The sequence below is a fragment of the Pollicipes pollicipes genome, unplaced genomic scaffold (genome assembly GCF_011947565.3).
Source record: "Pollicipes pollicipes isolate AB1234 unplaced genomic scaffold, Ppol_2.1 Scaffold_7261;HRSCAF=8764_pilon_pilon_pilon, whole genome shotgun sequence".
In the NCBI taxonomy this organism is placed as follows: domain Eukaryota; kingdom Metazoa; phylum Arthropoda; class Thecostraca; order Pollicipedomorpha; family Pollicipedidae; genus Pollicipes; species Pollicipes pollicipes.
This window is the reverse complement of record NW_023597054.1, coordinates 35069326-35083250: the sequence shown is the minus strand read 5'-3', so window position 1 is coordinate 35083250 and position 13925 is coordinate 35069326. Positions and strand designations below refer to the sequence as shown.

Sequence of the window (13925 nt, the reverse complement as noted above, 5' to 3'; positions counted from 1 at the left end):
ATGTTTCGATAATGTGGCCAACCGTCACACGCAGAACGTAAGGCCGTTAAGTCTGCAGTCGACAACAGACAAACAAAGCCTGAGTCCTGTGGCTCCATCCTAACCTGCCGAGTCACAAACCCGCGGGACCTGACCAAACTGACAGGCCGCTGCTGTCGTCCGACTGGCCGGTGCTGCCAGAACGTCTGGGTGTCAGAGTTGAGTCAGCTGGGTGTCAGAGCTGCCAGAACGGCTGGGTGTCAGAGCTGAGTCAGGGCACGAGCCACCAGCCGAGAGGACCGGCTGGTCACTCAGCCGTCACAGGCGCCGGCCGCGGCGCGAGATCGGCTGTGATTGCATTTGACTGGTGTCGGCCGGGGGCGTAATTGCCAGTCGTACTGTATCTCATCAGTCGTGCCCCTGTAATATCCACCGCCGGTGGTCTCAGTCAGCCTTCCTCGGGCTCGTTATCCCGACCGCAGGACACTCAGGGGAATGATTCTCCATGCTATTTTCTAACGAGTGCAATTGCTACACCCTCACTGTGTTAAACGTAAAAAATAGCATACACGCATTAGAAAGAGAATGACACGTACTTTTGGTTAAGGGCTATTTCGCCTTGATACGGAACTGTGCTTAATACAAATGTTATTTCTACCTGGACGTATGTTTTTCATCCGACAAGGAGCTATAGTTTCTGTCTTTTCTCTGGCGAGATATTTTTTCTGTCTGCTGTTCTCTCAGCGTTGATCTTCGCTGTCTACCTCTGCCCAGCCGTCCGTCGCTCCTTCTGCAGGGCGCCCATCTCTCTGCTGCTCTTCCAGCCGGGACTGCAGCTGTCTCTTATCCCCAGCCGATCTGCCCGCTGTCTGCGATCTCTTCATTCGGGCCTTCTCTTTCTCCGACAGTCTGGCCAGCAGGGCGTCACTTTTTCCACCGTTCTTTCAGCGAAGGGCTCTGCTGTCTGCCCAGCGCCTTACAGAACGCGGCTCTACAAGCGGGGCGCCGCACCGTCTGCCGCTCTCCAGCCTAGTACCCAGCCATCTACCGCAAATCCAGTCGCTGTCTGTCGCCTCTCCAGCCGGGCGCCTCGCTGTCTGCCGCTCCTCCAGCTAGGCGTCTCACTGTCTGCCGCTCGTCAATCCGGGTCTGTCTGCCGCTCCTCCAGCCTGCCGCCCAGCCGTCTGCCGCCCCTCCAACCGGGCGCCTCGCTGTCTGCCGCTCCCTCGGCCTGGCGCCTCGCTGTCTGCCGCCCCTCTAACCGGGCGCCTCGCTGTCTGCCACCCCTCCAGCCTGGCGCCTCGCTGTCTGCCGCTCTCCGGCCAGGCGCCACGCTGTCTGCCGCTCCCCCAGCCTGGCGCCTCGCTGTCTGCCGCTCTCCGGCCGGGCGCCACGCTGTCTGCCGCTCCCCCAGCCTGGCGCCTCGCTGTCTGCCGCTCCCCCGGTCGGGCGCGCCAGACGGTGGCCCGGCCGCCGGGTCTGTATTGACTGGCGGCTTATCCGCGCCGGTGGCGGCCGGGCGGCCGGGAGGCCCACCAACGACCCAGACGGCGTGTCGCCGGCAGCGGCGGCCTGGTCAGCCGACCAGCGACCCTCTCTCCTGCCCCTCTGCTCTGTCGCTCCCGGCACTCGGCCCGTCGCTCGACTGCCGAAGCTGCAGACTCATTTTCACAGCTGATGAGGTGGCGGTTATCACTCGATCGAAGCTCTCCGATATTCAAAGGTGCGCCGGCGGGCCTATACAGGCATATTTCTATTTGAATGTATCAAGTTGAGTCTCTGGCAATACTACCTCATTTCCTTTCGCCTTAGCGGGCTCCAGCTCAGTAAATCAGTTTTTAAAGTTCGGCCGACTTCAGCGAAATGCCCGAGATCGCGAGTCTCCAATGCCGTCTGGTCAGCCGCTCCAGTGATATTTTGCTTGTTTAGTTGACTGGCTGAAGTATTGATCGCCGCGCGTTCTGAATTGAGCAGCCTCCGCACATGAGTGCACGGGCCGGTGGCGGCAGGTGGGGAGGAGAGAACGAGCTTGTCTCCGAGGGCGATGCCACGCTGAAAGCGCAGCCAATATCGATTCTCCGCTTGGCTCACAGTTCGAGAGGTTGAATAGGCATCTTTAGTTGGTCGTTTGAGAGCGGGACGCCGGTGATTTTGATCCGACGCCGCATTCAGCCGGGTCGCGCGGACAGCCGGCGCGGTTGGCATGCAGCAGCGCCCTCCCTCGTCCGCTGCTTTGTCATCAGGCGAACTTTGGCGCGCCAGGGTCCGCTTGACAGAAGACAGAGGACCCTCCACAAATTGAGCCACCGCGACCGCGGCAGAAGGGCCCAATGGTCTTTTTGACGGCACGATGGTCTGCACGTCACAGGCCTGTGGGGTAGACACTCCCGCCGACCGCGAACGCGGCAGTATGGCCCAATGGTCTTTGAGGCACGATGGTCTGCACGTCACAGCCTGTGGAGTAGACTCTCCCGCCTTGCACTGCCTGCGAGGTAGGCTCTCCCGGGATGCACCAGCCGCGGAATAGACTCCCCGCCGCGCTGCCGGGTGAGGAAGAAAGAACCAGAGGCTATGGGGCGTGGCCACATAATTGTCTCTGGGCTCACGAACTCCCCCTTTAAAATTTATTGTATTATTCCAATTACGTGTGCACGAATAAACGCTGACAATAAACAATGCAAGGTGCACATGTGAAACATACAGGAGTGTCACACATTTATAGGGGGTTTTTGAACTAAAATAGCCATCTTAAAGCCTTTTCGGAGCTGCTCATCATTCTGCCCTTTTTAAGACTTAAAATCCTGTAGTTTCTCAGCTACACGCCCGCGAAAATGGGAAAAGGTATATCGGGTAGAGTATTTCAAAGTCATCCTGCCATTCATGACGCTATAATAATATCATTCAAATTCTGCCGTTCCCTAAGCCGTGCGGTAATCCAGGCCAACAAAAATATATAATTGTCGAGGCGCTCATATCTTGCGTCCGAGAGGATGATCTCCAGATAAAACGGCCGTCAACTGGCTCTCAATCGGTGTTGTGCAAGGTGCGATGACATAATCAAACCATGACGCATTAAGGAAATTTTTAGTTAACAGATGATTGTGCTGTCTAGAGCAGTATTTTCAACTTCAAAAACATATTAATAGGTATAAGCGAGCTTGTTTCATCGTACCTTATGCCTGCTTCAATATCGTTGAAAGTGAAAAATCCCCTTCAAGAGATAGAAAACATGCGATGTTGTTTTACACCAGGCCAGAAAATCCGCGCAATGTGATGTGCTTCATTAGTTTTCCGGTGAATGTTTCGAGAGAAGGGCGCCCTCTCGCCCTCTCGCCCTCGCCCTGGAATGGTATTCGCCAAAATTGGGGATGCACAATGAGGGGTGCAGTCAGGGGTTTCGGAAGTGGGGCCTGGAGCCTAGTGTGAACGCATCAGGTGGCTTTTTCACTTTCTGTCAGAAGCCAGCTATGCCGAAAAAAATAGAAAAAACGCGGGCCAAAGGGTTGAGGGTGTCCCATGCCCCTAGGCTGCTTCTATGGCGGTACACAAAGGTTGGGTGAACAGAAGTGTTCCGACTGAGTAAGCGATCAAATGATTAGGTAATATAATCTGCTATCACCTTAAATTTTTGCAGAACGTGGGCCAACTCTACATTTTCTTCAACTCAGTCATTACATACCCGAAATCTAAGAAATGCCGATCTAGGAAAGAGGACGGTAACGAAGAGAAACGGAACCACCGGCCATTTTTTTAACACGCGCCTGGGTGGCCGGATGGATACCCTTCGCCCGGGTGGGCGTCAATTTGACCCCTTGTGATCTCAAAAACGAAGAAAGCAAAAAGCACGAAATTCACAGGATGTGTTGATCTGTACGCAAGTACGCAGAGCGAGACCAGTGTGCCTTATACGTATACAGGGGTGCAGTTCCCTATTCAGATGGGGGCCCTGGGAATAGTGCTGAAGCCCTACTCCAGCTTCGGCTTCAGCCCCCCCCCCCCCCATTTTTGGGCAAAAGATGGGTAAAATCCAGGAAGAACCCTATTTGTTGGCATATTTTGGGCGCAGTTTGGATCATTTTTACTATTCAGCCCTCCCTGCAGCTCATTTGGCAAAACTATGTCCAATCACAAGACAGCTATTACACTCATCGTGACGGGGATTTATGCCTGAGCGACCACTCCCAGCTTCTCTCCAATAGCGATCGCTGGTCATTCGTCGATATGCGTAAAACGTCTCAAACAGCTGGAGACATTGTCACACCGTACGGAAGGGCAATGAGCTCGACCATTATCCACTTGATTTAGCACATATGCAATGTAGTACCGAGCGTCTCAGTAGGCGAGTTCCGTATTCAGTGGACCGTCAAGACGTAACGAAGCTAAATCATATTAGTCATATCTTTCCCGGTCAGTTAGCCCATATAGTATACATAAATCGCGAGCTTGTTTTCATTTCTGTCCGAAACGGAGTTCATTTCATCCCGGGAATTCCTTGTTGAAGCACAGCTGATGGACGCGGTGCAGTGCGCTGATTTATCTGTTCGTTGTAATGGCCCACCAGAAATCGAGAGCGCCATGTGACGTAAGAGTGGCGCCAAACTTAAGCAGCGGCCAAGATTAGCTATCCATTCTGATACTTCCTGGGCTAGAATATCAAACCTGACGCTGGGTGGCCGAACATAAGGTCCAAGCCACGTAGTCTGGTAATGAGCATCGGTGAGAAACTGGAGTCGGGTATTTACGAGATCGTAGGGCAGAGCGTTTCAAAATATCATGAATAGACGAACCCACAATGTCTAGCGTTTTATAAATTGCTGTTGCGAAACTTTAAGGACGCAATTCGTGAGACTCGTTTGTAAATTAAAGAAACATGAGCATGTTTTCTTTCCAAATTTACACAGGAGTTAAATGGCAAACGTGCTGAAGGTGTTAAACAATATTGTCATCCGCGCTAAAAGTGATGAGTTCATGTCTATGCGCCTGAGATACCTCTTGGGGATGGGAACGGCTGCACTCTGGGGAACGGGCCAGCTCCAGACGGCTGCACCCCGTCCCCCCGGGGCAGGACGGACCTGCTCCGGGCAGCTGCTCGCCAGCGGACGGCCGGCTCTGGGGGTGGGGCCGGCCGCGGCCCCGGGGGAGCGGGTCAGGTGTCAGCGCGGCGGAAGCGGCGGCGACGCGGCAGGCGCGTCCTCGTGTCGCCGCGCCGCCGGCCAGGTGACGCGGCGATTTATTGCCCAGCGTCACGGCCCCGCGCGGCCGCCGCTGCCAACAGCAACAGCTGCGGTGGCGGCAGCGGCCACCGCCTCGGACTGCAACAGGGGTCAGGACCCACCGCGACACGTCGGGACCCGCTGCCGGCGGCACGCGGTCAGGGCGGAGACTCCCCGCCCCCCTCCCTGCGGCGCAGTCTGCCCGGCAGCCCATGGTCCAGGGCTCCGCAGCGCAGAACGCTACCGGTCGCCTGCTGTTCCCAGCCAGCCAGCCAGGATACTGGCCTCCATCTGCTCTCCCCTAATGGCACTTTGAATTGACAATAAACACGACCCCGCGCAAAATGCGCTCGCAGCAGGACAGCCAGAGCCTTTAACCCGCGTTCCCTACAAACTGCCGAGGCAATACATTCTGCCCACCGTCGCTATGACGTGTGAAAGTGACGCTTGAAAGCATATTTTGACCGATTTTTTTTTTCAACCGGGCTCATCACTGATTTTAATGTCCTGGTAAAACTCCAGTTTTCATATTCGTTGCTGGATCCTCCTGGCGCCCCACGCGACCTAACAGTGAAATCCTCCCGTCACAGCGCGAGTCTTGCCGAACCAACCTTAGACCTATGTTTTGTTGACAGATCTACCAAACATTTGATCTCCAACTATCACACACTTCACAAGACCGGCGTATTCATTGCGACTGAACGTTGACTGTGTGCCGCTCACATGGCTTTCACAGTGCACATCACGAGCACTGAACATGGGCCGGATGGTACTGTCGCTGTTTCCTCGGATGCGTAGTCAAGGCTTAGTCTTGGCCCCCTGCTGTCCCTGTTCAGTTATTTGATGAAACAGGTGAGCTCGGCGGCGAGCGCCCTCTCACAGGCTCCAGCTGTCCCACTGCAAAAAGAACGTCGAGATGCTCTGTTTGAGCCGTGCCCGTGCCCCCCCCCCCCCCCCCGGGCCGCATTGTTGTCTGTGTTTGCCATTTATCAAAGCCTCACTCCATCTACACAAGGAAGCTGTTGGGGCGTCCACCAGCTTACCGTGATCTCTGTCGTGTCTTTTCAGAGCGGCGCGAAGATCAACATTTCAGATGGCTCCTGCCCAGAACGTATCGTCACTGTCACTGGAGCGACGGACGCCATCTTCAAGGCGTTCACGCTGGTCTGCCAGAAGTTTGAGGAGGTGAGCGCACCTTCTACCTCGTCACGGAGGGTCGGGTCTGGCTGACGCCGAGCACGTAGCTTGCCTTGATACATGGGCCGTAGGCTGCCTTTTCCAGCAGTATGTTCAGGGGTGAGGTATCTGCCTCGGCGCTCCGAATTAATTACGATCAGGTCCAGGCCGCGGTACTCGCCGGCGGTTTCAGGCATTCAGCGACGCGCGCGGATCTGTTCACGCGCAGCTCGGACATTCCGAAGTCAGATGTGGTGCGCTGCAGTCCTGCGACACCAGCGTGTGGTTTCATATCTACATTGGCAAGATACCACGAACATCAGTCGCACGCACCTGCAACGGAGGGACGCCAAGAGTTGTATGCTACTCTCCGGCATCGCGAAACCTTGCGGGCGAGGATGCATATCAGCGTCAGAGGACTAAGCGTTTGAACTCGTATCCGCACCAGAGTCACGGCGGTGAAACTTTGTCGCCGGTGCTGAGAGGCAAGCGACTTGACATTGATGCAGCGCATCAGCACTCACTCAAAGCCAGGTCACCTTGGCTCGTCCGCGCTGGTGACGCACGTACTGGGCTCTTGGTCCTCTGTCAGTCAACCTGGCGCCCGCCTTCCGTGCCGCGTGGTGCCGATAGTTGCTCTGCCGTCGTGTTCTCGATTTTGACTTGGGTTAGTGGCCTGAACATGACATCATCGGTCCGGATCTGGTCGTCCACCGCCCACCGTGCTGAAGGACAAGGAGCGTGCGCCGGGGCTGCGCTGGTTTGGCGTCGCTGGGAGGAGGACTGCAGGCTTTGTCTGCGTCTGCCGGCCGCCATCGGGCTGACACTCCTGGCAAGTTGGCTGAAGACTGGGTCCGTAGCTGCTGTTCAGAGACCGCCTCCGCTGGCCGGACAGCGCGCTGCGGCCTGCGATCTGCGCTCGGGAGTGTGCCGATCTAGGGCGGATGGCCGCCGTGGCCCGGCGCCGAGTAATGCGCCGCCCTGGGCGCCCGTGTCGCGGGCCCCGTGATGGATGGGCCCGTTTAGCAGAGGCCACCGCGCCCAGGTCGGCCCGCCTTCCCCGCCCTCGGCCGCGCGGCCGGGCCCGCCGCCCGACCTGGCGCCGCAGCGTTCGACCAAACAGCAGCGGCAGCTTCGCGGCGTCACCGCCGTCAACGGAGGCAGCCTTTTCGTGCCGCCGCAGCTCTTTGCAGTCTCGCAGAGACAGCCACAATGTGAACGTCTCGCTCGAAATCGACGCTAAGCAATCCAATTTTCGGCGCACGCTTAGCCGGGGAGAGTGGGATCAGCTCGGCACCTTATGCTCTCTCCCGGCACCACGTGCTAGGTGCGGGGCACCTTTCGCTGCCGTTGGCGGATCAATGAGACATCGTGGCGGTGCTCGTGCTCAGATTTTTAATCCAGATCCTGACCACTAATGTTCGGGGCGAGGTTTGCATTTTGAGCGGTGGGGGAAGTAGTTTGTTATTTATGGTTCTAGCAAGCGCATGAGATAACCTTATTAAGTTTCAGTGGTCATTAATTTCTTGAGTGTGTGTTCGGAAATAGCGCGACTAATCGGAACGCCTGATTGATGACCTAACTTAATTTTTAGGCAGCCCATTATTGCCCTTTACCCAAATTAATTAGTGCCCGCGTGATCAGGGTTGTTACAAAGTTACCAAATTCGAACGGCTGCCATTGGCCGGCACCAGCTGGGTCCCCGAGGAGCTTTTAGAGTTTATAATTTGGCCGAATCTGCGGAGCACACGGTTCTGACGTCGGTGGGAGGCCTGCGGACGACATCGGCGTCCCCCTCCTCATGATGGTGACGTGCGGAGCTGTCGTCTCTGTTGTCTCCTAACCATTGTTATGGAAGAGCGCCGCAGAAAGAGAAGAGGTACCTTCATTTTGGGACGTTATCTTCATGGGCTTTCCAGTGTTTTTTCATACAAAAGTCACTCATAAATGATCATTTTTCAGCGAGGAAGAAATAGACCTTTATTCTCATCGCCCGTATGGAATCCCGCCGTCGTATCTGCACCTGGCGTTAGCGGCGCCAGCCTAGCCTGGCGCTCGCCGAGGCTCCAGTTCCGACTGCCGCGGAGACAGCCGGGGGTCGGCGGTCGTCATGCGTGCGGCCGCTGCGGGCCGTCGGCCGTGTCCGCCCCGCCGGCGGCCCCGCAGTCACGGCGGTGGCGCCGCCCTGCGGCCGCGCGCGGCGCCGTCTCCCAAGGGCGGAAGGCGGCCGGCCGAGCGGCGGCCGCCGGTCGATTGCTGAGCCGTAAATGGCCGGGGAATTATCGGCCCCGCCGCGGTGTGAAGCCGCCGCGGCGCTCCTGCCGCCCCCGGATGCGTCCAGCGCTGTCTGTGCCGCCCGCACACCTGGCGGCCCGTGCCGGCTCGCCGGCGTGTGTGGGGAAGGGGAGGAGGAGCCGGCAGCGGTGTAAATAATAGATGGCCGAGCTTTGAGCGGGCCGGCACGGCGTATCTCGGTGGCGAGCGTGCCGTTATCTGAAAGCGCCGCTTCTTTGTGCCACGCGCCGTCGAGCGTGACAACGATAGCGGTCCGCCGAGAAAGGCGGGATGAACGCCCCCTCCCTCCCACCCCCCACTCCTAGCGCTAACTCACTGACCACCTGTCTCAGAGGCTGTCTCGTGCGCGGCCGTTACACGGAAATGCTTCTCCGGGGGCGGGGCGTCTTGGCACTTTGCTGGCCAGCGTCGACCCGTATTGAACGTCAGGTGCTCAGCGGTGGACCGCTAATGGCACTAACCGCTGGCCCCACCGGCCAGCCGGCCGATTTTGTTGAAGCCACGCCGCTACCGTATGCATGGAGGGCCACGCCCTGCTCGTTGTCCGCTCGGTTCAGAGGTCACGACGAGCCCACCTGCTCGAGATACCGTCGTCTGCCGAGGAGCCCAACCACCAGCCGATCGGGTTATGTCCCGTTCTAAAGGGATTCCGCGGCTGCAGGGGTGAATAATTAACTTGTGACGGCGTGGACGTGCGTTCCATACTGTCCACCATCTGGGCCTCGGCTTCGCTGCTGCAAGCGACGGAACAGATCGGGATGACAGTGGTCTTGGCGCTCGCATGCTTGATGTGCGAGGCAGGCGTCCCGTTGCGCTCCCCTGCACTGCCGAGTTCTCCTGCGCTCTGCCGGGTCCCGTGCCCTGCCCCTGTTTTCCTGCTGCGCCGGCAGTCTTGCTGGGCCGCCCCAGGGCCCGCCGGCGGGGCTGGCGCGCGCGGCGCGTCGGGTGCGATATTCTGGCCGCGCCATTACGGCCCTGATTAATAGGCGTGCCTAGCGTCCGACAATCGGGGCGCGACGCGACAGAGACAGAGTCGACGCCACGTGCGGTCGCCGTGTGGACGGCACCTGTGTCGCCGCGTCACCGCCGGCCGCCGGCCATTTGGCACCGGCCCGGGTCGGGCCCGCGCCGCCGACGCGGCCCGGCAGCGCTGCGAGCGCCGGCCCCGGGGCCGACTGTGGCCTCCGGGGGCCGGCCGCAGTCCGCCAGGACCGTCTCACATTACGTGGCCGGCTCTGGGGATCGGTGCCCGGCGCGGTGTCCATCGGGGCGGGTCCGCGGGCGAGCCCGCCGGCGACCCCTCGGGGTGATCCAGCTCAGTGTCGCAGGGTGTGGCACTGTCCCACTTGCGCTGCAGCGTCGGGCTTCCCGGACGGGCGGCTAGGACGAGCGGTGTTACCGGGACCGCGTCTTGCTCCGGCTTCTGTTCTTAGGCGCGCTCGTAGTCGTTGGGATCGGCCCTGCCTTGTTTTGTCTGTACGGGGATATATAGGCAATGTCACTTGCAAATTAGCGGCAGGCACAATGTTGCGGTGGGTCCTGGGAACCACCATTGACTCGAACATTTCTGCACCCGCGAGGGACTCTATTTTTTAGTCCCTCCTTGTCCCTGGGACCAACTGGCAGATCTGTTCGGCTCAAAATACATTCGAAAGCCCCGTGGACCACGGATCGAGAAGATGTATTTTTTGGTTACCTGAAAATCGCTGATGACTCCCGAGACGAGAACACTCGGATATCCTTTTTCAAATAAGACCAGCCGCAATTTCTCATTACAAATCACTATTTAGTGCTTCATGGTTAACTACACTCAGGTACAACACTTGGACGTGCTCCTCCAGGGAACCATATTGGGGGCACCGGCTTAAGGTCACTGGAGCTCTATGCAAAGAAGGACCAAACATTCCCCTGGTTCACTATGTGTTACACACGTGTTACACATGCTTTGGCGCTAAATATGTAGGTGGATGTCAAATTTAAGCGTCACTGTCGATTTCGGCAGACGTGGCCTTGCTGACTTCAGAGACCGGGCCATGCTTGAGACCAAAAACAGCATGGCATGCACAACGGGCAAATAGGTACTAAGTTGCAAGCATTTTGGAATAAAAAGTTGTCATGGAATATAAACGTATTTATTCCCCTATGATGATGACCTGTGATGAGATATCCTGCGGCCCCTTATCGCCTAATCCAACAAAAACACGTTGCATTGCCAGGTTCGACTTACGTTGCGGTCCTGCAGCTGGGGCAGCTACGTTTTCAAGTGATTATTTATCCAGACTTGTAATTTAAACAATTTATTTAGATACGTTTGCCTCTCATTCGCTGATGAGGGAGATAACACGAAAAATGCACGATGGTAATATTGCGATCCAAATAATACCTATCACGCATGTCGATATAGATTTATACTTTTTCCTTCGCCGTTACCCGAGAACAGGGTAGCCAGGAGTGCTCCTCCCTCCATCCCAGAATATAGGTATAGATGTACGAATTATATATAGGTATACAACAAATCATGCTACCAAATATTGCAGTTTGATTAATGATGGCACTGTAAGATTGAGTCAGGAATGAAGAGTCAGATGTGCGAGTTAATCAACGGCTGGTGTTCTTTCTGTTTGATACATGCTTGAGCGAAACCCCTTCGATGGAGCATCGTTAAATGCTGGTTACTTTCGATTTCCTCTATTTTCTGTGAAAGCTGGTGTGGCCGTTGTGATAACTGTAGTGACAGAACACACGAAACCGATTGCATATCATGCCATACCAGTGCAGCGAATAGTTTTAAAAATCAGATGCCCTCGACATTGTTTGTGGTGTCATTGTGTCATCAAGCAAAGTTGTGCTCTGCTAGTAAAATAATGTATTTTATGCAATTTCGATGTAATTGATAAACCTCTCCCAAATCGTGAGGCAAAGACACATTGGTTCAGGACAGGTAAGGTGAGACTAAATTTGCTGGCAATGCTGATGTTTTCGTGAACGATGAGTATAAGCATCATTATGGGAGATGACCATCTGGTACATGACCTTTCTAGGTTCAATGTCATTTTCATTTTTGGCTAGGACTCCATGCTCTTATCCCAGTTGATTCACTGGTGCTTTAAGCTATCTTCCAACATAAAATATTTGTTAAGACAGCTTTCTTATCTAATTGAAGCGTGCATAACGCATCAAAACAGCGGTCTGAACACGCGCTCGGGATGGGGCGGTGTCAATTTGCCCCCCCCCCCCCCGAACATTTTTTCCGAATGGTTTCCAAACGGCGCGGTGTATCCTTGCCAAATTTTGCATGGTTGTAGAAAGTTGAATAGCGGATCGTTTGGTATAAAATATTTAGATGTATATTTTGAAACTGCGGTGCACTAGGGTAAACTGCGGTACACACTCTTTTTTAGACATTTTCTTTGTGTCCCATTAAGACAGGCATTTGTCTGTGCTTGCATTTTTTAAATGCCAGTGTTTGAGATTTCTGTGGAATAGCTCCCGGACGTTTCAGCACCAGGACATTAGAAACAGGCACTACAATATTTTTACAATGTCAACCGCGTCGCAACACCCTGGTTCTTATGTTCTCCAAACAGAAATTTAGATAAGACCAAATTGAAGGCAAGTAATCTTGTGTGCATCAAATAAAAGAACCAGACCAAACATCCTCTTCCAGCTATCAACAGGGGCCTCCAGTGTTGATTTGGGTGCTTTTTGGTGTTTTTGGAATGGGTCTACTGCAAATTTTGAATTCCTGACATGATCTGCCCCAAAGCTACACGGGCTGACGGCAAGGCGTCGTTAAAAATTTGCGGGTTGAGCCCACAGACGTTTTCCAGCTGGCATTCTCCAGCAGTCGGTCGGTCCCCGGAAAAACGCGGCGGAACTCTGACATCCAACACGGCTTGCTTCGCTCGCAGTAACCTTCCATCGCCCACGCTGTGAACCGATGATGCTTTTACGAAACCGAGAGCCTCCGAAAACGGTGAACGGATGTACATACATTTGCTGCTGTGGAATGGCTTTGCGAAATGCGGTCAGGGCTGTCAACGGTGCTCGCTCTGTTGATTCAGCCAGCACCAGAGCCAACTGCGCCATTCAGGGAAGTTTGGACGCCTTCTGGTGAGCGCGAATGCCTCCAGCATCCTTTTTAAGCCTCTCTCAAGTGTCCTGAACTGGGAAGGGTCGGCTCAGATCCTCTGCACCGAACCGGGATCAATTGGACACTTCGGGCAGCAGCACCAGCGCTGAGAACCCGAGCAAAAAAAAGCTTCAAAGGCCGAGTATTGTTCTGCTGGAGTTGGAGAGGTGTCGACTCGGGTCCTAAGCTTTGTCGAGGGAGTCTGACCCACAGGCGCTGACTTCAGACGTCGCTGGCGGCTGCGGAGAGTTGTCTCGGCCACTCGCCGCTAGCTGTGGCACCCTGGGGACCCCTCAGCGCGTATTTGATCTGAGGAGTGGCTCCGTAGTTGCTCTGAGCCGCGCTCCCCTCGTCTCCACGACGTCAGTGATTTTAATGCGCTTAATGGTGTGCGATATCCGAGGTGACTAACGGCTGGGCGGACTGCAGTCGTTTGAGCACTTGCAAATTTTCGTAACTGTCCTACCATGATCTCAAGTAGCACTTCGTAAGACTGTAGATCACTATAAAATAATTGACATCCACGACAGCTGCTCACATCGGTGTCACGGACTCAGACACCGGCTGTTAGAAGGGAACTAGTGCCCTGCGCAATGTTTCTTAATTAAACCGGGATTTCACTGGTTGGCAGGCGCTGCCCATTGCCCTGTGCTTACGCAAACGTCACCTCAGATTTTGTCCTTGGTACTGACAGCCACGGAGAGCCGGCTAGCCCCACACCTGTCACGTGCCCCTCCCTCACGGCATCTGCCAGCACAGAGCGCTCGTGACCCCGTGCCTCGTGACTGGCTGGGGTCGGCGGTGGGTGCAGAGTGGCTGCCAGGCGGCGGGCGCGGACCGGCACCTCGCGCTCGACTGGCACCGCCTGGAACGGGCGCGTCTCCGTCTGACGCGCTCGCGACGTGAGGCGGCCGCTCCGGTCGATGCCGGGACAGGCGCACACAAAGAAGGGGTGCGGGCAGAGGGCAGGCGCGACGGGCCCTGCTGCCCCGCTGGGAGCTCGATTTTGCTGGTACAACTGCAGTCGGCGAGCACGATTTTCGTGGTAGAGTTCCGTCCGGGAGCGAGATTTCCCCGTTTGAACAGCATGCGACAACCCGGTTTCCCCCGTACGCCTCCACCTGGGGACA

At 55.9% G+C, this 13925-nt stretch overlaps 1 protein-coding gene across 1 annotated transcript in view; it reads left to right on the top strand.

The window, feature by feature from the left end:
- Positions 1-13925, top strand: part of LOC119111352 (poly(rC)-binding protein 3) — a 94772-nt gene that overhangs the window by 63236 nt on the left and 17611 nt on the right. The window contains exon 5 of the mRNA XM_037235168.1: positions 6261-6377. Coding sequence (XP_037091063.1) covers positions 6261-6377 — 117 coding nt within the window. The remainder of the gene's footprint in view (positions 1-6260; positions 6378-13925) is intronic.